Source organism: Heptranchias perlo, chromosome 1 (genome assembly GCF_035084215.1).
Source record: "Heptranchias perlo isolate sHepPer1 chromosome 1, sHepPer1.hap1, whole genome shotgun sequence".
Classification (NCBI taxonomy): domain Eukaryota; kingdom Metazoa; phylum Chordata; class Chondrichthyes; order Hexanchiformes; family Hexanchidae; genus Heptranchias; species Heptranchias perlo.
Genome location: NC_090325.1, coordinates 136,757,630 through 136,782,458, shown reverse-complemented (window position 1 = coordinate 136,782,458; position 24,829 = coordinate 136,757,630). Strand labels below are relative to the sequence as shown.

Genomic DNA, 24,829 nt, shown 5'->3' with positions numbered 1-24,829 from the left:
GTCAGCAGCCTTTGGGAGATGCAGAGGATTCCTTGACAGTTGGGGGGAATACCTCATTCATTGCAGCAGGGCACTCTGTCTCCACACTCAAAATTATTACATCATACCCTAAACTCTGCTATCCAAACACATTTACCTACTTTGAGGACCCCTCACACTCACACCGTCAGGATGTGGGGGGGTTCCATAGCTGCATTCATCACTCCATTGGAGGACGAGCATCATCACCAGCCTCGCCAGGCATGCCGTCCACCTCCGCCACGTGGAGCTACACAATACAGTGCTGCGCAACAGGCACCTGCACAAAGTAGTCGTGCAACTATACATACACCCACTGTAGTGGCCCAACGGGTGGCATGAAGCGTGTTCATGGAGAACCTCATGAAAGGGCCTTATTGCACAAGCCAGTCAAGAAGGACCAAGACGTGGCAGTAGTGGTGACAATACAATATGTGATGTGAGTTGATCAGAAATCAAATATAAGTAAAAACCATGACAAACCCTCAAACACCTTTGTGCATCCCCTTCATGCTCACGGCACGTTTGCCTTACGCTTCCTGCTACACATACGTGATGCATGCCCTGTGGCTGCAGCACTGATAGTGGCAGGTGAGGTGAGGCTGACCATGAAAGAGATGCATCAGAGGGTGAGTATGAGACGGAGTCATGACATTGTATGAGGATTGGGTTGAGTGGTAGTGGTGATGAGTACTGGCGAGGTGAGTAAGTGCAGGTAAGATGAGGATGAACTGAGTGGGTGTGAGGAGTGATGTGATAGAGTAGTGTTGGCAGTGCAGAAGGAGATGTAAGGTGGGGGCGGTGATGTGGCAGACGGAGTGTAGGGGAATGTGTAAGTGTACTCACTTCGGCTTAGGTCATTGAAGTGCCTCCTGCACTGTATGCAGGTGCGCGATATGTTGGTGGTGCTGGTGACCTCCTCTGCCACCTTGAGCCAAGCCTTCATGGTGGCAGAGGCAGGCTACTTCCTCCCGTCCGCCGGGGAGAAGATCTCTGTCCTCCCCCTCCTCCTCACCCCATCCAGTAGGACCTGGACTGAGGCATCATTAAACCTGGGAGCAGCCTTCCCCCTGGGCTGCTCCATGCTGTAATTTTGGCTCCTTTCTGCAGCATCAGTCAGTGGAGGACTGCCCCTTTAAATAGGGCTCCTCCAGCTGACAGCCTATGATGCGGATGCGCAGTCCGCCCACTGCGCAGCTTTCCAGCGCGAAACCCAGAAGCCAAGGTAAGTGGTTTCAATTTACTTACGATCGCGTGCCGAACCCACCGATTTTACTGGGCGCGTTACCCATGCGCCCAGTCGACCCCCCGCTGCCAACCCGCCTCCCTCCTAATATCGGGCCCAAAGTTTCAGGTCAAATACCCTTCATCAGAACTGGAAAAACTTGAAGATTAGACAGTTTTTAAGCAAGTACATAGCCAGGGAAAGGCAGGGGGAAGGAAGGGGAGGGGAGGAAAGAAAGAAAGGGAAGGTCTCTGGAGGGCAGGAGAGATTAAATGACAAAAGGGATGGTGCAAGGCAAGGAGGGTGGTAGCGGGAAAAATAAAGAAATAAAAGATGGGTGTAAAGGAGCTGTAAATGGCAACATCTGAACTATTAGCAGTACTTGCTGTCTGGAAAAAAAGGGGAGCCGTGGTGTGGGTACGGTAGCATAGTGGTTATGTTACTGGAATAGTAATCCAGAGGCCCAGACTAATAATCCAGAGTCATGAGTTCAAATCCTGCCACTGCAGCTGGGGAATTTAAATTCAATTAATTAAATTCAATTAATTAAATAAAATCTGGAATTAAAGTGGGGTATAATCTTAGAATAAGGGGCTGCTCTTTCAAAACTGAGATGAGGAGAAACTTCTTCACTCAGAGGGTAGTAGAATCATAGAAGTTTACAACATGGAAACAGGCCCTTCGGCCCAACATGTCCATGTCGCCCAGTTTATACCACTAAGCTAGTCCCAATTGCCTGCAATAGAATCATAGAAGGTCTGTGGAATTTGCGGCCCCAGGAAGCTGTGGAAGCTACATCATTAAATAAATTTAAAACAGAAATACACAGTTTCCGAGAAGTAAAGGGAATGAGGGGTTACGGGGAGCGGGCAGGAAATTGGACATGAATTTAAATTTGAGGTTAGGATCAGATCAGCCATGATCTTATTGAATGGCGGAGCAGGCTCGAGGGGCCGATTGGCCTACTCCTGCTCCTATTTCTTATGTTCTTATGTTCTTAAAATACTAGTATCAGTAATGGTGGCCATGAAACTACGAGATTGTTGTAAAAACCCATCTGGTTCACTAATGTCCTTTAGGGAAGGAAACCTGCCGTCCTTAACCGGTCTGGCCCAAATGTGACTCCAGACCCACAGCAATGTGGTAGATTCTTAATCGCCCTCTGAAATGGCCTAGCAAACCACTCAGTTGTAAAATCTCGCGACGAAAAGTCATAATAAAAATAAAATCGGACGGACCACCCAGCATCGGACCATTAGGCACCGGACACGACAAAGGCAAACCAAGCCCAGTCGACCCTGCAAAGTCCTCCTCACTAACATCTGGGGACTTGTGCCAAAATTGGGAGAGCTGTCCCACAGACCAGTCAAGCAACAGCCTGACATAGCCATACTCACAGAATCATAACTTTCAGCCAACATCCCAGACTCTTCCATCACCATCCCTGGGTATGTCCTGTCCCACCGGCAGGACAGACCCACCAGAGGTGGCGGTACAGTGATATACAGTCAGGAGGGAGTGGCCCTGGGAGTCCTTAACATTGACTCTGGACCCCATGAAATCTCATGGCATCAGGTCAAACATGGGCAAGGAAACGTCCTGCTGATTACCACCTACCGCCCTCCCTCAGCTGATGAATCAGTCCTCCTCCATGTTGAACACCACTTGGAGGAAGCACTGAGGGTAGCAAGGGCACAGAATGTACTCTGGGTGGGGGACTTCAATGTCCATCACCAAGAGTGGCTCAGTAGCACCACGACTGACCGAGCTGGCTGAGTCCTGAAGGACATAGCTACCAGACTGGGCCTGCGGCAGGTAGTGAGCGAACCAACACGAGGGAAAAACTTACTTGACCTCGTCCTCACCAATCTACCTGTCGCAGATGCATCTGTCCATGACAGTATTGGAAGGAGTGACCACCGCACAGTCCTCGTGGAGATGAAGTCCCGTCTTCGCACTGAGGACACCATCCAACATGTTGTGTGGCACTACCACCGTGCTAAATGGGATAGATTCAGAACAGATCTAGCAGCTCAAAACTGGGCATCCATGAGGTGCTATGGGCCATCAGCAGCAGCAGAATTGTATTCCAGCACAATCTGTAACCTTATGGCCCGGCATATTCCTCACTCTACCATTACCAACAAACCAGGGGATCAACCCTGGTTCAATGAGGAGTGTAGAAGAGCATGCCAGGAGCAGCACCAGGCATACCGAAAACCTGGTGAAGCTATAACTCAGGACTACATGCATGCTAAACAGCGGAAGCAACATGCTATAGGCAGAGCTAAGCAATTCCACAACCAACGGATCAGATCAAAGCTCTGCAGTCCTGCCACATCCAGTCGTGAATGGTGGTGGACAATTAAACAACTAACGGGTGGAGGAGGCTCTGTAAACATCCCCATCCTCAATGATGGTAGAGTCCAGCAGGAGAGTGCAAAAGACAAGGCTGAAGCGTTTGCAGCCATCTTCAGCCAGAAGTGCCGAGTGTATGATTCACCTCGGCCTCCTCCCGATATCCCCACCATCACAGAAGCCAGTCTTCAGCCAATTCGATTCACTCCACGTGATATCAAGAAACGGCTGAGTGCACTGGATAGCGCAAAGGCTATGGGCCCCGACAACATCCCGGCTGTAGTGCTCAAGACTTGTGCTCCAGAACTAGCTGCACCTCTAGCCAAACTGTTCCAGTACAGCTACAATACTGGCATCTACCCGACAATGTGGAAAATTGCCCAGGCATGTCCTGTCCACAAAAATCAGGACAAATCCAATCTGGCCAATTACCACCCCATCAGTCTACTCTCAATCATCAGCAAAGTGATGGAAGGTGTCGTTGACAGTGCTATCAAGCGGCACTTACCAATAACCTGCTCACCGATGCTCAGTTTGGGTTCCGCCAGGACCAAAAGAGCTGAATTCCAGAGGTGAGGTGAGAGTGACTGCCCTTGACATCAAGGCAGCATTTGACCGAGTGTGGCACCAAGGACCCTAGTAAAACTGAAGTCAATGGGAATCAGGGGGAAAACTCTCCAGTGGCTGGAGTCATACCTAGCACAAAGGAAGATGGTAGTGGTTGTTGGAGGCCAATCATCTCAGCCCCAGGACATTGCTACTGGAGTTCCTCAGGGTAGTGTCCTAGGCCCAACCATCTTCAGCTGCTTCATCAATGACCTTCCCTCCATCATAAGGTCAGAAATGGGGATGTTCGCTGATGATTGCACAGTGTTCAGTTCCATTCGCAACCCCTCAAATAATGAAGCAGTCTGAGCCCGCATGCAGCAAGACCTGGACAATATCCAGGCTTGGGCTGATAAGTGGCAAGTAACATTCAGACCAGACAAGTGCCAGGCAATGACCATCTCCAACAAGAGAGAGTCTAACTACCTCCCCTTGACGTTCAACCGCATTACCATTTCCGAATCCCCCACCATCAACATCCTGGGGGTCGCCATTGACCAGAAACTTAACTGGACCAGCCATATAAATACTGTGGCTACAAGAGCAGGTCAGAGGCTGGGTATTCTGCGGCGAGTGACTCACCTCCTGATTTCCCAAAGCCTTTCAACCATCTACAAGGCACAAATCAGGAGTGTGATGGAATACTCCCCACTTGCCTGGATGAGTGCAGCTCCAACAACACTCAAGAAGCTCGACACCATCCAGGACAAAGCAGCCCGCTTGATTGGCACCCCATCCACCACCCTAAACATTCAGTCCCTTCACCACCGGCGCACCGTGGCTGCAGTGTGTACCACCCACAGGATGCACTGCAGCAACTCGCCAAGGCTTCTTCGACAGCACCTCCCAAACCCGCGACCTCTACCACCTAGAAGGACAAGAGTAGCAGATACATGGGAACAACACCACCTGCACGTTCCCCTCCAAGTCACACACCATCCTGACTTGGAAATATATCACCGTTCCTTCATCGTCGCTGGGTCAAAATCCTGGAACTCCCTTCCTAACAGTACTGTGGGAGAACCTTCACCAAACAGACTGCAGCGGTTCAAGAAGGTGGCTCACCACCACCTTCTCAATGGCAATTAGGGATGGGCAATAAATGCCGGCCTCGCCAGCAACACCCACATCCCATGAACGAATTTTAAAAAAATGATCTGAAGCTATTGAAATCAGTGTTGAGTCCGGAAGGTTTTAAAGTGCCAAATCGAAAGATGAGGTGCTGTTCCTTGAGCTTCCGTTGAACTTCATTGGAACAATGTAAGTGGCCGAGGTCAGAAAGGTCAGCGTTGGGAGTAAGAGAGGGAATTAAAATGGCAAGTGATCAGCAGGTCAGGGTCACGCTTGCAGACTGAGCGGAGGCGGTCAATAAAGCGATCACCCATTCTACGTTTGGTCTCCCCAATGTAGAGTCGACCGCATTGTGAGCAGCGAATACAGTATCCTAAATTGAAAGAAGTACAAGTAAACTGGTGTTTCACCTGGAAGGAGTGTTTGGGGCCCTGAGCGGTGAGAACGGAAGAGGTGAAAGGGCAGGTGTTGCATCTCCTGTGCTTTCACTCGAAGGTGCCGTGAGGAGGAGAGCGGGTATTGGGGATGATGGAAGAGTGGACCAGGGTGTCGCGGAGGGAGCGGTCCTTTCGGAATGCTGAAAGGGGAGGTGAGGGGAAGATATGTTTGGTGGTGGGATCGCGCTGGAGATGGCGGAAATGGTGAAGGATGATCCGTTGAATGTGGAGGCTGGTGGGGTGGAAGATGAGGACAAGGGGGACCCTATTTTGGTTCTGGGAGGGAGGGGAAGGGGTGAGGGCAGAAGTACAGGAAATAGGATGGACACAGTCGAGGACCCTGTCAACTACAGTGGAGGGGAATCCTTGGTTGAGGAAAAAGGAAGACATATCGGAAGCACTGGTGTGGAAGGTGGCATTGTCAGAACAGATGCAACAGAGACGGAGAAACTGGGAGAAGGGAATAGAGTCCTTACAGGAAGCAGGTTGGGAGGAAGTGTATTCAAGGTTGCTGTCGGAGTCGGTGGACTTGTAATAGATATGGGTTGACAGCCTATCCCCAGAAATGGAGATAGAGAAGTCAAGGAAGGGAAGGAAAGAGTCGGAGGTGGACCATGTGAAAGTGAGGGAAGGGTGGAGATTGGAAGCAAAGTTGATGAAATGTTCCAGTTTGGGGCGAGAGCAGGAAGTGGCATTGATACAGTCATCAATGTACCGGAAAAAGAGGTGAGGGAGGGGACCTGAGTAGGACTGGAAGAAGGAATGTTCCACATATCCCACAAAAAGGCAGGCATAGCTAGGACCCATACGGGTTCCCATAGCAACACCTTTTATTTGGAGAAATTGAGTGGAGTCGAAGAAGTTGTTCAATGTAAGATCAAGTTCAGCCAGGCGGAGGAAGGTGGTGGTGGATGGGGACTGCTTGGGCCTCCGTTCAAGGAAGAAGCAGTGAGCCTGCAGGCCGTCCTGGTGGGGGCTATCTATTACATGTTAACACATGGTTGCACAGGAGCTGGAAGCCTGTTAGTACCTCTCAACCGCATCCCCCCCCCCACACACACACACATATGGCCATTCCAGTAAGCATCAGCAGGCTATTTCCCATATGGGTCATCATAGCTGAGCCCAGTCCTGTCTTCAGCCATTTTGATTAGGAGTAGGAAGTCTGGATGATTTTCCTCTGTGCCTATCCTGGAGATACTGAGGACAATTACAGTATCGCTATCACTTGCCTAGTTGAGGTTGGCTAAATCAGCACAAATTAGATATTGAACCTCGAGTCTTCCTGGTCTGTGGATCTCATTACCACATGCTTGCATTAATTCACTGAGGTGTCAGTGACTTGAACATCATCATTAATAAAATCATATTTTTGCCTCTGTAAGATAACATACCACACAATTTTGGTATTTTTTATATTCTGGTAGAAGTTTTATATTAAAATGTAAAAGTACGCAAGGGAAGGAAGAAATAGCCTTTTAACAAGTAGCAGACAATAATAGCCATGATGTGGAGATGCCGGTGATGGACTGGGGTCCATCAGACAATAATAGACATTGATCTCTGTTTTCCGTTTCAGGCCCAGAAATGTTGTAAACTGTAATATATATAATTTGAATGCACTGGAGCACAGTTTTGAGTTGCAGTGAACATCAAAATAATTGTTTAGTGCTATCTCAGCACAGCCCTGACAACAACAACAACCCTGATTCAGAAACAAAGATTGAAAGTACAGTGACAGAAAATTTGATCCCATAACAGTGGCATGTTAAATGTGAACTATTCACTTGCCCTCTGTTACTGATGCAATTAATACTTAGTGTCTCTTGGTCTTGAGATATAATAGTAATAAAACCATTTATCAAACATCTATGCTGTACAGAGTAAATACAAGCACCCAGAAAGCACAGGTTGTTCAGAGAGAATTCCTGGTTAGTGGTAAGAGACATAAAAATTGCTGGGCTTCAGATAAAATCCAGACCATTCTATCGTATGTGCTGGAGAAAGTTCCATTTCACAAATGGACACATGAACACATGCATTCTCGCATTTTCTCACATCACACACATACACATTTATTTAACAGTATGGTTGCATAAACCTTAATCTAAGTTCCAAATAAGTGAAACCTGAAAATCTTCTGTGCATTTTGGTTCAAGAAAAGTGTTCAGCAAGTGATATTACCTCTGGAAATAAACACATAAGTGTACTTCAGTACAGTAATCAGCTTATGTATAAGAGGCGTAGGTAAAACTACAAGCTTTATGAACCTCTGCCTACGTAAATACCATGTCGTATTTATGCAATGTGAATGTATGTATTGTTACAGTGTCCAGATATTTTACTTAAGGATGCCATACTGAGTTGAACAATTACGATTATAGAAATGAAACCAGAGACTACTGACAGATCACTACAGTCTCTTGATACTTTGGCTGTGATATACAGTACATTCATGCAAAACTCTTCCAAGTCAGGGCTGTAATTGGGTTTGCAAACAAAAAAATACACCTGAGTGGAACATAATTACCTTGGTTCTGTTGGTACATAGAAGAATAGATTCTGACTAATTGCTTTGTTCTGTATATTTTATTTTATCAGACGGCAATGCTTCATGCTATTTACTTCTCTTTCTTTTTTCCTTCAGAAACTGATGGGAAATCAGATAACATCTATCGAAAACCCCCTGTCTACAGGCAACATGGTACAGTCTGATTATTTCCTGTTTTACTACTGCTCTGCATGTTATTCTAATACCAGGGTGCCTTTCCATGGATTGTCTACTAAACTCGCAATATATAGCTTTTGGTTATCCTCGTTTAAGAGCTGTGCCCTTTCATTGTGATATCTCCCTTAAATAAAAAGAAAAAAGTCCAGTTTAGTCCTTCCCACTTCACATTCATCAGATTATATTTTAATTTTGTGGGTTTATTTTTATTGAGAAACCAGGTCAGGGGACCAGCCCCCATAATCATAATGTAGGAGACCACCTTAGTTCAACATTTACCTGAGAAGGAGGAAGCCTCCGAAAGCTTGTGAATTTAAAATAAAATTGCTGGACTATAACTTGGTGTTGTAAAATTGTTTACAAAGAAATAGAAGAGGAGACAAAACATGAAGTAGTGGTTAGGTGATGCCATGCTTGGGTTTTAAAATGACTGTAATTATACCACACCCTTCGCTTATAAAACCATTTATGCTTTTAATGTTTGTCATACGAAAAATATTTCAACATGCTAAAGACATCAAAGTGTCATCTGCAGCTTATGCACTGCTGTCTCTAACTTAATGTGAAAAATCACTGACAGGATATACAGTGCATTGTTTTTCTTATTACTTTGTTGTCTCCTTCCTCGTTACTGCCTGCTGGCTGACCCTGTAATTTGGGTGTAGTATAATCTGAGCAACTCCATGGAGTGATGCCTTGATCCTTGACATTATCTAACCATACACTGAGGAATGCCTCAGTTTCACTTTGGTGTTTATCCTGTTGTCTGGATAGCATTGCCCTGTACTGTCAAATACAGTAATGGTAATTATATAATGTCGCTCTCATTCTCTCAAAAACTGACAGGCTAGAAAATGTATGAGTAAGAACTATACATCAATAATAATTTTGCTAAATAAATACTGTAATAGTAAAGAGTTTGAATGCAGCTTTAGTGGGAGTAAATATTTTGGAATTAATATATGCACCTGTATCAATCTTTCAGCATTTTATTAACTGCAGATTTTTGTTCAGTTTATTTTAAGTGACCACAATTGTGAGTGTCTTGTTCTTTTATATTCTGGATCTTGCTACAGGTTTGCTTTTGCAAAAGGGTCACTAGAAAATAAATAACAGGCTATTCAAAGTGTCTTTTCATGTATTTTCTCATGAATTATTGTTCACAGTTCGATGTTTAACTTTAATCTTTTAAATAGACTTCACCCTAATGGTACAGTAGCTGAGAGCCAAGTAATTTGTGCATTTTGTAACAAAAGTTGCATTTTCAGAGAGAATGTCCCAGAACATAAAATAAAGTAAACATGGAAAAGTTGCAAGCCAAAGTCTGGTAGACTTTGTACCAGAGACTTATAATTGACGGTAGTGTACACTGTACATTACTTAATTAGCAGATGGGTCTTTCTCCATGAATGCATCTCCTAAAGTGCACCTCATGTTTTTTTTCATTGATAACAGATTAAACAGACAAAACCGTAACTTGACCTCTCTTTTTCTGTTCAGGGGATACATTTAAGCACAGTTCATGTTACAGAAACAGAAATTTGGATTGTTGTGAATATTAACATGATGTTAAAGGAGCATCATCATACCTGTAAAGGTACCTCACAATGTGACACCAAGACATAATTTACTTCATGATGCTGCAATTTATATTACGGAATTATTACCACATTATTTGTGCATGATATTTTCATGAAAAATGATACTGCGCTCTTCACGCTCTTTCTTTGGCAGTTGAATATTCCAGAATTTTATCTAATTACTTTTGGGGATCTAATTATTCAGAGATTTTCTTCAGGAGATTGAATGCGGGGTGGAGTCCATGGTACTGTATATTGTACATGTTCTATAGAAGGAATGGCGTTGATGAACCAAATAGGCTTTTCTTGTCCCATGTTTTCTTATGTTCTTAAAATGGCAAATTCCTCTTTAATAGTTAATGACTCAAACTTTCTTCATAATTCTCTCCATGGTAGAAATATTTTGGATGCGTGTTTATAATCCAAAACTCTGTTGCCCGTATCCCAACTCACACCATCCCATTCACCCATCACCCCGTGCTCACTGACCTACATTGGCTCCTGGTCCAGCAATGCCTTGATTTTAACATTTTCATTATCATGTTCAAATCCTTCCATAGCTTCGCCCCTCCCTATCTCTGTAATCTCCTTCAGCCCTACAACTCTTCAGGAACTCTGCGTACCTCCAACTTTGGCCTCTTGTGAATCTGCCACTTCCATCTCCCCACCATTGGCGACCATACTTTCAGTCATCTAAGCCCTAAGCTCTGGAATTCCCTCCCTAAATCTCTCTGCCTCTCCACCTCTCCTTCTCCAACCCTCTCCTCTCCTTTAAGACGGTCCTTAAAACCTACCTCGTTGCCTCTCCTAATGTCTCCTCCTTTGGCTCTGTGTCAATTTTTCCCTGATTACGTTCCTGTGAAGCGTCTAGGAACGTTTTAAGATGTTAAATGCATGTTTTTTATGTAGTGTGGGCGCAGTTGCGCCTATGCTAATGGCATTATCTCACACTTAAGAAAAGCTACTTGGGTAGAAACAGTGAGATTGTGCTAGTGGTGTAGAATGTCGTAAACTATTACAATAGTTACAGCTTCAGCTCGGTACAATCACGGGCAGTGGAAGGAATGTGAGACTATGGGGTGAAATTCAACTTCGGTGGGAGTGCAAAATGGGCAGTAGCAAATCGGCCGCCTGTTACACACCCCGCCTAATTTTATTTTCCGTTGAAGTCTATTACGATTCCACTATGTCTTCCCCCATCAAAGTTAAATTTCGCCCCCTTTGATTTTTAAGAGATATTCTTGTAGTGTTAAGATGGACTTGAACACTCTGGAATTTAATTCTAGTTCCTAAGCAAAAATGGATTTATAGGGGTAGAAATTGGCCTCATTGCCCCCATTTTATACCCTTAAAATGGGGTTAATATAGGCCAATTTCGGGGAGGAAAGTCCTGCATCCGATCTGCACCAGTGGTACAGGTGCTGCTATATTGGCATAGGCGGCCGCCGGTGGTGCCTGCCTGAAACAGGCGTTAGACCACTTATATATGTAAATGAGGGGCCTAATGCCTGTTCCAGGATTCTTGCGCTAATTTGGTGAGCAATGAGCAGAGCAGGCTTGGGCTTTCTGGTTGGGCACACCCAAAATGGGCCATGACCAATTTTTACTCCATAATTTTAGCTTTGGGCCATTATCATTTAGTTTTAGTCTTCTGTTTGAAATCTCAGTAAGCAATCAATGGTTAGTTCAAACTAGATAGTGGTTCTTTGTTGGTAATTATTAAAAGAACAGAACTTAAGAATTAACTAGACAGTTAATAATACACTGCAGAGTAAGTATCCTTCCTATAATCAGATAAGCACAAAACTAATGCTTCTGTTAGTCTGTATTATTACATTCCTGTTTAATCCAGCTAATGATCAAGGTACACTTGACATTCTCATATGTTTGCTGTGAAAGATCATTTAAACCCAGAAACAAACTTGAATATCTTATTTGTTTATTCCCATGATTCTTGCCAAGAACTTTCCCAGGCACAATGATCACATCCTGAACCATCCTGTTTTACAATATTTAACCAACTGTGAAATAACCAATTCTACAGCAGCAAGTTATGTTATGAGTCTTGTCACTACTTGAAATATTGATGTGACAATTGTAACTGTTTTGAGGCATGCAGGTTATTTGCATGCTGCAGAGTCAGTAAATTGTACTGTCTTTCAACTGACCTTCAGTCAATAGCGTGGACTTATAGCAAACAGGAGGATCTGCACTTGCATTTAAAATTAGTGGCCAGGTTCTTTTACATGAAGAACTTCAACATAGCTAAGTCTAGGCCATTACCTCTAGAAGTAGGGTAGCACCTGGTCTGAGCAGATTTGAGTTGGAACCAGAACAAGGTGACTGCTCTGAGCAGCTTATTTTTATCCCAAGTCTGAGCTGTCTGGCTTCTTGTCAGAAATGATAAATGCTAACTGTAAACAGATAACTCGTGCCTGCAAAACAGGACAGCATCGATGACAGGATTTTCTGCAACTAAAAAAATCAGTTTGAAGGAAAAACTCAGCTGTCTTGCCGTATTACTGTCATTTGTGTAAAGATTTTCCCAGAAAAAAAATCTAGTGCAAGGACATGTAGAAAAGAAGTACATCACACCTAGATATAATATAAATTGTAAAGACCTCAATCATATTCCCTCCGAGTCACTGTTTCCCCAGTGAAATAAGTCCCAGTTCCCTGATTCTATCTTGATAACTAAGGGTCCTAAGACTAGGCATCACTCTGGTCAAAATTAAGCACAGTATTCTAAATGCAGCCATACCAAGGCCTTATAGAGGGTAACTATTGTATTTCTAGTTTTGTATTTAAGAGTCCTGGCTATATATTGTAACAACCTTTTGCTTTCCCCATGGCCTCACTTTTTGGACCATCATCATCTCGTGAATTATGACCCACAGGTCCCTCTTTTGCTCTGCAACCATAAACAGTAAATATGGTATACACAGGCCTGGAATTACTACAGTCTAAATGCATCATTGTATTTCTCCACGTTCAAGAACATCTGCCACACCTGAGCCCATTCCCCCATGTATCTAGATCAGTCTACTGTTTATGTATTTACTCTAAAGTCCTAACTTCTGCACACATCTTAGTGTTATCTGCAAGCTAAGGATTGTATCCATAATGCCTTCATCCAAATCATTATTAAAGATGGTGAAGAGCAATAGTCCCTTGTGGGACTCTACTAGTGACCGAACCTCACACAGGGTCGCTAGCATTAATAACTACTCTCTTCCTATGCAAATGCAACAAATTTACAATCCAGTTAACAATTCGGCTGCCAATCACACAGGGAGCAACCTAAATTAACAGCTTTCTGTGTGGCACTTTATTAAAGGCTTTTTGAAAATTAAGATGCACAATATCAACCAGGTTACCACCATCCAACAACTTTTTGACTGCCTCAAAAAATTCAACCAAGAGCATAGGCAAAACCTCTGTTTCCAAAGGCCATGTTGGGATTCCCAAATAACCTCTGCTCTTTGAAAATAATCATAGCGTGTATCTTTAGTAATTCCTTCAAGGAACTTAACCGAGAAACCAACATCAAACTAACTGGCCTTTAACTCCTAGGTTCTGACTTGCTCTCCTTCTTAAATATAGGTATCACTTGGGCCTCCCTCCAGTCTATCAAAGCAATCCCTGTCCTCGACAAACTGTTAAATACGTGAGCCAGCAGCTAGCATAGCAGCCCACATTTTGTTTAGTACTCCAGGGTAAATACCTTCAGGGCCAACAGCCCGAATTACGTTAAGAGTCTTAATCTTAGAAAGGATTAATTCGATGAAATTAAAAAATCCCCTGTTTACTTAGAGTCGTAAAAACCCATCTGGTTCACTAATGTCCTTTAGGGAAGGAATCCTGCCGTCCTTACCCGGTCTGGCCTATATGTGACTCCACACCCACAGCAATGTGGTTGATTCTTAATTGCCCTCTGAAATGGCCGAGCAAGCCACTCAGTTGTAAAATCTCGCTAAAAAAAGTCACAATAAGAATAATACCGGACGGACCACCCGGCATCGGACCACTAGGCACCGGACACGACAAAGGCAAGCCAAGCCCAGTCGACCCTGCAAAGGTCCTCACTAGCATCTGGGGACTTGTACCAAAATTGGGAGAGCTGTCCCACAGACTAGTCAAGCAACAGCCTGACATAGCCATACTCACAGAATCATACCTTTCAGCCAATGTCCCAGACTCTTCCATCACCATCCCTGGGTATGTCCTGTCCCACCGGCAGGACAGACCCACCAGAGGTGGCGGTACAGTGATATACAGTCAGGAGGGAGTGGCCCTGGGAGTCCTCAACATTGACTCTGGACCCCATGAAATCTCATGGCATCAGGTCAAACATGGGCAAGGAAACCTCCTGCTGATTACCACCTACCGCCCTCCCTCAGCTGATGAATCAGTCCTCCTCCATGTTGAACACCACTTGGAGGAAGCACTGAGGGTAGCAAGGGCACAGAATGTACTCTGGGTGGGGAACTTCAATGTCCATCACCAAGAGTGGCTCGATAGCACCATTACTGACCAAGCTGGCCGAGTCCTAAAGGACATAGCTGCTAAACTGGGCCTGTGGCAGGTGGTGAACGAACCAACACTGGGGAAAAACTTACTTGACCTCGTCCTCACCAATCTACCTGTCGCAGATGCATCTGTCCATGACGGTATTGGTAGGAGTGACCACTGCACAGTCCTCGTGGAGACGAAGTCCCGTCTTCGCACTGAGGACACCATCCAACGTGTTTTGTGGCACTACCGCAGTACTAAATGGGATAGATTCAGAACAGATCTAGCAGCTCAAAACTGGGTATCCACGAGGTGCTGTGGGCCATCAGCGGCAGCAGAATTGTATTCCAACACAATCTGTAACCTCATGGCCCGGCATATTCCTTAATCTACCATTACCAACAAGCCAGGGGATCAACCCTGGTTCAATGAGGAGTGTAGAAGAGCATGCCAGGAGCTGCACCAGGCGTACCTAAAAATGAGGTGCCAACCTGGTGAAGCTACAACTCAGGACTACACACATGCTAAACAGCGGAAGCAACATGCTACAGACAGAGCTAAGCGATTCCACAACCAACGGATCAGATCAAAGCTCTGCAGTCCTGCCACATCCAGTCGTGAATGGTGGTGGACAATTAAACAACTAACGGGAGGAGGAGGTTCTGTAAACATCCCCATCCTCAATGATGGCGGAGTCCAGCACGTGAGTGCAAAAGACAAGGCTGAAGCGTTTGCAACCATATTCAGCCAGAAGTGCCGAGTGGATGATCCATCTCGTGCTCCAGACCTAGCTGCGCCTCTGGCCAAGCTGTTCCAGTACAGCTACAACACTGGCATCTACCCGACAATGTGGAAAATTGCCCATTGTCCTGTCCACAAAAAGCCACAAATCCAATCCGGCCAATTACTGCCCCATCAGTCTACTCTCAATCATCAGCAAAGTGATGGAAGGTGTCGTCGACAGTGCTATCATGCGGCACGTACTCACCAATAATCTGCTCACTGATGTTCAGTTTGGGTTCCGCCAGGACCACTCGGCTCCAGACCTCATTACAGCCTTGGTCTAAACATGGACAAAAGAGCTGAATTCCAGAAGTGAGGTGAGAGTGACTGCCCTTGACATCAAGGCAGCATTTGACCGAGTGTGGCACCAAGGAGCACTAGTAAAATTGAAGTCAATGGGAATCGGGGAAAACTCTCCAGTGGCTGGAGTCCTACCTAGCACAAAGGAAGATGGTAGTGGTTGTTGGAGGCCAATCATCTCAGCCCCTGGACTTTGCTGCAGGAGTTCCTCAAGGCAGTGTCCTAGGCCCAACCATCTTCAGCTGCTTCATCAATGACCTTCCCTCCATCATAAGGTCAGAAATGGGGATGTTTGCTGATGATTGCACAGTGTTCAGTTCCATTCGCAACCCCTCAGATAATGAAGCAGTCCGAGCCCACGTGCAGCAAGACCTGGACAACATCCAGGCTTGGGCTCATAAGTGGCAAGTAACATTCACACCAGACAAGTGCCAGGCAATGACCATCTCCAACAAGAGAGAGTCTAACCACTTCCCCTTGACATTCAACGGCATTACCATCGCCGAATCCCCCACCATCAACATCCTGGGGGTCACCATTGACCAGAAACTTAACTGGACCAGCCATATAAATACTGTGGCTACGAGAGCAGGTCAGAGGCTGGGTATTCTGTGGCGAGTGACTCACCTCCTGACTCCCCAAAGCCTTTCCACCATCTACAAGGCACAAGTCAGGAGTGTGATGGAATACTCACCACTTGCCTGAATGAGTGCAGCTCCAAGAACACTCAAAAAGCTCGACACCATCCAGGACAAAGCAGCCCGCTTGATTGGCACCCCATCCACCACCCTAAACATTCACTCCCTTCACCACCAGCGCACCGTGGCTGCAGTGTGTTCCATCCACAGGATGCACTGCAGCAACTCGCCAAGGCTTCTTCGACAGCACCTCCCAAACCCACGACCTCTACCACCTAGAAGGACAAGGGCAGCAGGCACATGGGAACAACACCACCTGCACGTTCCCCTCCAAGTCACACACCATCCCGACTTGGAAATATATCACCGTTCCTTCATCGTCGCTGGGTCAAAATCCTGGAACTCCCTTCCTAACAGCAATGTGGGAGAACCTTCACCACATGGACTGCAGCGGTTCAAGAAGGTGGCCCACCACCACCTTCTCAAGGGCAATTATGGATGGGTAATAAATGCCAGCCTCACCAGCGACGCCCACATCCCATGAATGAATTAAAAAAATCACACAATACATACACATCCCTGTCTGTATTTTGATGTCTTGTTTCCAATCTGTTAAGTGGATTCACTCATATTTCTTGTGATTGCTCCTGCATTCTTAATAACATAGGCTTTAAAACACAGGGACCTGAATGGCAAAACCCTAAACGCAATTCATTGAAAATTGTCAAATCTGTTTATTGCATTTTTTAACATTTGGGATTGGCAAAAGCTTTTATTTAAAAGCATCTTTGCCTCCTAATGGAGTGTTTTTTTCATTTCGTCAATTAAATGACAGAAAGGAGCAAAAGAAAAAGGAACACGTTGAAATGAGTAACAACAACAGCCTGTATGTGTATATACAGGAAAACGATGGACACCTGGTTGCACTAGGTCTCTGCTGTTTTTGGAGTCTTCATGCTGCCTTGTAAGGAATAGAACCTTTGTCCATCCCTTTCTAAAAAAGATTCGACCTGACTCCAATTTGATATAGTGATACTTTATTAACTTCACACAAGGATCAACACATGCAAGTGTCTAAGCAGTAGCTATCAGTACTGAACAAGAATTTTATTACCCGTTCCGTTCTGGGTAGAAGGTATGGCTGCTTCTTGCTCCTCTTGCTTCTACACTAACAAAGTCTCAGACTCCACCAGTTATACCCCAAAAGAACGGGACTGCAGTGAAACACATCCGATCAAATATTTCCTAAAACAACACGTACTTGTCCAGATGGGACAGGACCTTGTAACCCCCTTATCTCTTCTGATTCTCTGTAACAAGATTCTTAACACAATGGGCATTATTTTAGCACCCACTATTGGGTGTGTTCCTGGCGGGGGGGGCTCCGAAAATCGGGAAATCCCGGAGCGGGACCGGACCCGCCTCGAACCCGCGCACTTCTGGGTTCCCCACTGACGCGCCAGCATGCGCGTGCAGCCCCCGCTGGTGGGAATCCCGCAGGCAATTAAAGCCAGCGGGATGCCACTTGAAGGTATTTATTTGGCTTGTTCAGGTCATTAACTGACCTGATTAAGGGATTATGTGAGGAGGGTTGGGATTTCAAAGCAAACTGGGACTGTTTCCCACACTGGGGGAAACACTCCCAGCTCAAATGGACCTGTTGCAGCTGTCAGCCTGTGGCAGCTGCAAAGTCCATTCGACAGGTGTGGGGGGGGCGTGAGGAGACCCTCACTCATTGCAGGAGGCCACTCTGTCACTTGGGACAAAGTTTGGCCTCCACCACCCTCCTCCTGACAATCAAAGTCACCAACTTGCACACTTACCCCGGGGTCCAGAGACATGTACCTACCTTGCGGACCCCCTCAGATGTACATCTTCCGAATGGGGGCCGCCGTAGCTGCAGTCATGACCTCCTCGGAGGGCGAACAGCATCACCAGCCTCGCCATCCACGCCGTCCACCTCTGACACGTGGAGTTCCACAACAGAGCGCTGTGACACATCCACCTCTACAGCAGGAGGGAGGGCTACCGCAGAGAGAGATGTGTCGCAGAGGGCACTACCCTCGCCACAGGGTCCACAGACCGAGGCTCAGCTTCCTGGACCTCTTTAAGCAGCAGTGCACATGGAGGCTCAGAGTCACTCGACATGTAGTCGTGGACATCTGCAGCCTCCTTCATGCCAAGCTGCTCCCGGCTGGCCCGAGCAACATCTTCTTACCTGTCGCTGTCAAAGTCACCACTGCCCTCAACAACTTCTCCTCCACATCCTTCCAGGGTGCAACCGGGGACATCGCCGACGTCTCTCAGCCGTCTGCACAAAAGAGCCCTGCCAATACACCTACACCCACTCTGCAGTGACACAATGGGTGGCATCAGTTGTGGGTCTTCATAGTGATCCTCAGGAAAGGGCATTATTGCACAAACCAGACAAGATTCGCGAAGACATGGCAATAGTGGTGCCAATATAATATGTGATGTGAGTTGCTCAGAAATTCAATATAAGTAACAACCGTGACAAACCCTCAAACACCCTTGTGCATCCCCTTCATGCTCACGACACGTTTGCCTTACGCTGCCTACTGCACATATGTAATGCATGCCCTGTGGCTGCAGCACGGGTAGTGGCAGGTTGAGTGAGGCTGACCATGAAAGAGATGCACAAGAGGGTGAGTATGAGATAGAGCCATGAGATTGTATGAGGATTGTGTTGAGTGGTAGTGGTGGGATGAGTACTGGCGAGGTGAGTAGGTGCAGGTAAGATGAGGATGAGGTTTGAGTGGGTATGAGGGGTGATGTGACAGAGTAGTGTTGACAGTGCAGGGTGGGGGCGGTGATGTGGCAGACGGAGTGTAGGGGAAAGAGTAAGTGTACTCACTTCGGCTGACCTACTGAGGTCATTGGAGCGCCTCCTGCATTGTATGCAGGTGGGCGATATGTTGGTGGTGCAGGTGACCTCATCTGCCACCTCGAGCCAGGCCTTCCTGGTGGCAGAGGCAGGCCGCTTCCTCCCGCCCGCCGGGGGGAAGATCTCTGTCCTCCCCCTCCTCCTCACCCCATGTATTGATACCTGGAGTGAGGCATCATTAAACTGGGAGTAGCCTTCCCCCTGGGCTGCTCCAAGCTGTAATTTTTGCTATTTGTTGCAGCATCTGTCAGTGGAGGACTGCCCCTTTAAATAGAGCTCCTCCAGCTGACGGATCTTACTGCGCATGCGCAGCCCACCCAACGCGCAGATCAGCAGTGGGGAACCCGGAGGAGCAGGTACGTGGATCCAGTTGGGCTACGATCGGGCGGGTGGCTGACTGATTTCGCCGGGCACGTTACCCACGCACCCGATAGCCCCCCCGCCAAGAACCCGCAGCCCTGGTAACATTCCGCCCAATGTTTCCCTGTCCCTGCAGTTGCTGGATCATCCTATAGGCCTTGTAGCTAACGGGAGTTGTAGCTAGTTTCAGCATCCTATTATGTCTGAAGAAGTGACGATATCATTGTGTTCTTTCCCCCCTAGTTTGCAATAACAGGATGCTCATGGGCTGTTAGTCATCCTGCAGCCTCAGCAAGTTAATTCAAGAGCAAGTCTATCTGGTGACTCAGCAACTTCAACTAGAGCTTTGACGATTTATTCCTTTCAAGCCCGGCTTCCCTAATTACCTTCTAAACCAACATTTCCTTACATCGTACAAAGGAAATAATGGCATGAGGATGGAGGCAGGGAAAAGTACTCCCTAAGTTTTAAGTTCCTGCTCCTGAGCCTGCAAGGGGACTTGGCATATTCGTGGTGGCCAGTACACCAAGTGAGTTTTTAAAAAAACATTTCCAGATTGGTCCCTTTGCTTGGGGACTGATAGAACCATGGCTGAGGTCAAAGGGAGTATGGACAACCCTCCTCTCCCCAACAGGCAGGCAGGGGTCAGTTTCCTGCAGGCCTGGGCAGGCTGCCACCAGAGATACGCCCGTAGTGGCCACTTGATCCGTGCAAATGAAGTGCCCTTTCACTGACTCCGCAAACTCCAGCAGGGTCAGTGTTAAAAGGCACCATCAGGTGTGATCCAGTTGTAATCGTTAGCATCGCAACTCAAGATATTTTAGGGCCAGTGCCCTTAGTATAGAAAGCCTCCCAAGGTGCTTCACAGAAGCATAGAATAGAATTATAGGTTACAACACGGAAGGAGGCCATTCAGCCCTTTGAGTCCGCGCCGGCTCTTTGCATGAGTAATCCAGCTAGTCCCACTGCCCCGTATCCCTGCACATTTTTTCATTTCAAGTGCTTATCCAGTTCCCTTTTGAAGGCCATAGTTGAATCTGCCTCCACCACTGGGGGAAAATGGATGAGACGTCAAAGAAGGGGGGATTAGGAGAGGTGACTGAAGCTTTGGACACAGAAGTGGGTTTTAAGGAGGGGAGGCAGAGTCTTTCAGGGAGGGAATTCCACAGAGAGAAGCATTAAGGCGACTGGGCAAAAACATCCAAAGTGAAAACCATTGCTAGTTCATGCTGTGTACTGAAAAATTGCTAGAATGTGGGACAATAAATGCCCCAAAAGCTAGAGCCAAATGTTTTATTCTTTTTGCACGAATTCCCAATCAGACTTTTCAATTAGTAAGCATAATGTAAATTAGGCACATATGGAGTTTAGGTGTGACCCATAATGAAATGGTTATAAAGTTACATCTTTGTGTGCTGTAATAAGGAAGGCCAGCACTTAAATCAGGTTATTTTACGCATAAATGTCAATTGGGATTTCAGCCTTGAAACATTCCACAATTTTGCTATTCTTGCTAGTTTTTCGCACATCATGCTGACTGCACCAGACTTTACAGAGTTAGTAGCTTTCCAATATTTAGTTACATGTAAAAATGCAATCATCACAGTTACACTAGGGAAACGCTCGTGTAATCATTTACTGTCACAAAAAATGACAATCAGAAGTTTCTGCTTAAACATTTACCTTAATTGCCAAAACTCCAAGCTATTGTTAACTAGAGCATTCTGTTATTGAAGGAATTTAACCAACTTTTAGTTATTTATTTTCCCATGATATATGGTTTGTTACAGTATTTTATTGAAGTTACACATGAAGATTGATAAACTAATGGGGAAGCTCAGTTACACACCTCTCAGTTTCTCCATTGTCAGTGAACCTTCTCTGTAAATAACAAAAAACAGTTTTCCCTAGACCCTGAACATTTCTGATAATGCCAACAATGCAAACAAAAAACCTAAGAATTGCTCTATGCGAAAACCCAACATAAGGAAAACTATGTGCAATGAAGATACAATATATAGAATGAATAGTATAGAAACTGTAATAAATAAAATACAAAAAATTAAGTGCCTCCAACAAGTCTTGTTTTTTCCCTCTGTTCTGAAAGCTTGGCTTGTATGTTTATACAGGCAACAAACATTTGGCACTTGTGTGAGCCTTGACTTTGGGTACTGACCAGCTATTTCTCCACAGCTGAGCCTGACCCTGTCTTCTCCCATTATTACACACCCACACATTGTTGGAAAAGAAAATCAGGCGAGACGTAAATGGGCTGGGGTTCGCAATCACCCATTTTTTGCCTACCGATAAAAGTTAAAATTACCCCCAATGAGTTTCTGGATCACAATCCGTTAAGTTTTATTTTTCACCTTTCCTACCACAGGGATGCTGAGGTCTTTGTAACACGCCACCGATACTCCCACTACCTAGCACAGACCAGAGATTGAACCTGGAACTTTAATCTGGTCTGCATGGCTCAGCCCCACACATTTATTGTATTTACCCATAAAGCATTGGGGAAGCTTCTGGAATCTTCCTGATCTGTGAAATTTTAAAACTGTAGTGTTGCATGAAAGAAACAAACAATTACTGTTAGAAAATGTTAACCCGTTCCACAAATATCACTGCAATTACATTGGGCTTTGTCAAAAACATCTGCAGCTGTTTTGGCACATTTGAAAATCCCGCAATATTACTTTGGGGTGGTATATGTCTTTTTTTTAAAAGCCTAATTTATGGAATACTTTTAGCTTTTCTTCAGTAATTTTATCATTTTTGCAACTACATAAACGTTACTCCTTTTGAGCCTTTTATTCAGTCTGAAAACAACGGAGAAGATGTGCTTCTTTTAGTGAGAAGTTAGTGTCTTGTCCCAACTTATTGGAAGTGTGTGAAGAGAAAATTGCAACTCAACAATGAATGTTTGTCCTAAAACTTCACTACTACTGTCATCTAGCAATAACTGTCATAGTTAAACAAGTCTATAATGTGTTTTAGTTTGTCAGCATAATACCTTTTAAAATAGAAGCTTATTTTCAAATAAATTGCCTTCTAAATTCGCTTAATTAATTTTTTTGTCTCTATTGAGCATTTCTGATGTTAACATTGTGTGGTTTCAAGACACTATGCACATCAGCTTTCGGTATTTTAAAAGAAGCCAAGACGATTGTTTTGACAAATAAACTATCATAACAAGTCTGTTATGACAGCAGTTTTCAAGCTGTGTCAGGCTGACTCAAACTCAGCTGCAAAATGTTCACTTATATTGATGTATAGGGAGTTTTGCTCTACGCTTATACCAATGCACTAGTTTGTATATGTAGTTGTGAATCTCCCATGATGGTGCTTATGGCAAGAATATGTTGTTTTATAGGGGATGATTTTAACCCCCAAGAACGGGTGGGTTGGGGGCGGGTGGGAGTTGAAAATAGTTGTTTATTTGGGTCACAACTGCAAAATTTTCAGACTTTGCATTCCCAGTGGGAAGCCTGTACTTTTACGCGTCGATGTTAAACCCAGAAATAAAGCTGGGTTGCGGTCGCGTCCCAAAAAACAACTATTTTCAACTCCCACCCGCCCCCAACCCACCTGTCCTTGGGGGTTAACATCACCCCCGTAAAGTGGGCCTGCCAAGCCTCAGCAGAAAACATCTCTCTCATTCGCAATAGTCATAATAGGGTTTCTCTCCCTCTCTCTGTCCTCTCTCCTGATCAACAAGGTCTGTCCCTCTCTCTTTCTCTTCCCTCTGACTCATCAAGATTTCTTCTCTCTTTCAACAGGATTCTTCCCTTCCCACCAATAGATTCGCTCTCTGCATCGTATACAACAAACAACAGGGCTTCTCTTTTCTCATTATTCCCACCTCCCCCCACCCGGAACTCGACAGGGTCTTATACTCCCACAAACAGGGTTATGATTGATCAGAAATCTGCCTCTGTCTACTTGTAAAAGACTCTTATGTGGTAATTTTATAAATTTGTCCATCAGGAACACATTAGGAATTCAGATGAGGAGGTAAGGAGACCCAGCAGGATTTTCCAAACCGTAAAATCAACATCAATTGGTGGAAACTCCTGCAAGCTGAAAAAAATGTGTTTTTTAAAAATCTTCAGCTCCCGCCGGAGTCTCTCCTTACTCTAATAGAGTTTTGGGGCCTTTAGAAATGGAGATGGGGGATTTTACAAAGAATAAAATATTTGATATGTTAAGCAATATGGGAAGGCTTTTTAGTCTGAGTGCATATGCAGTGGTGGGGCGTGAACAGTGCTGACCTGAAGGAGTCAGCATGGGACCATTTTCATACCTGGGTCTTGTTTGCATTGACTTGCAGACTACAACCACGAAACATGCTTTGTACAGGCAGCTCAGCGATCTGAAGGACAAGAAACCCGGTGTGGTGGCTAATTTTGAAAGGCGGCAGCAGCATCTTAATGGGGAGGGATAGAAGGTCCAGGAGTGAAAGGAGCATCAGTTTTGAGTTGCAGGAAAATGTTTGCGGCATCTACTGCACAAGGCATAATATTGTGTGTCAAACCTACATCCAGCATTCTCTGATTGCAGCTGAGATTCCATTTAATGGACGCTCATGTTTGAGACAAAAATGAGATTCACCTGTCTAGCTTAGTTGTTTACTCTGTTTCTGTAAGGTTTCCACCGCAGTTACAGCAGGAGATCAGGAAAACCCTTGTAGAAATTCCAGGCGCAGATGTTTCATCTATATGCTTCTTTAAAATCTCTGTCACTTGTCTCGTATATTGTCCATTAAGCAATGTAAGAGTAGCTGTTATGTTGTGCCTTCAGACCTAGGGTAGAATTTCCACTGGGATTCTCCCGATCTCTCACAGTAATTTCAGCTGAAATCCCAGAGAAATGCCGGAACCGGCCAGGCAACCATTTATCCGAGATTTCCATTGACCTTCCGTGAAAGTTATGTCGGAAGATCAAGAGAACCCCCAGGAAACTCTACCCCCCTAATGTCTTTTGCAGCTATAATTGCTGCAGTAGGTCTTGGGTGAAAATTCAGACTAAACTATTTTTGTTCCAAGATTATTAACTGATGCATAGATGAAAAGAAGACTACAATATTGCAGCTCATATCTGAATTGCAATATTGCTTCTGCTTCATGGCCAGTTGCTGGCACTAGAAAATTCACACAAACCACATCTTTATGAAGACTAAATTGAAACCATATCAAGGCTGTTAGCAGTGTTTACTTGACAAAAAAAAATATTTACATTTTCTGATAAATGTGTAAACTCATAAATAAAAAAGGTCACAGCAGCTGTGAATAAAGCCTATTTATCAGTG

The 24,829-nt window shown here is 45.2% G+C and overlaps 1 protein-coding gene across 1 annotated transcript in view; it reads left to right on the top strand.

Annotated features, from left to right (window-relative positions):
* Positions 1 to 24,829, top strand: part of ablim2 (actin binding LIM protein family, member 2) — a 378,415-nt gene that overhangs the window by 267,936 nt on the left and 85,650 nt on the right. Inside the window, exon 15 of the mRNA XM_067991317.1 lies at positions 8,363 to 8,419. Within this exon, the coding sequence (XP_067847418.1) occupies positions 8,363 to 8,419 (57 nt within the window). The remainder of the gene's footprint in view (positions 1 to 8,362; positions 8,420 to 24,829) is intronic.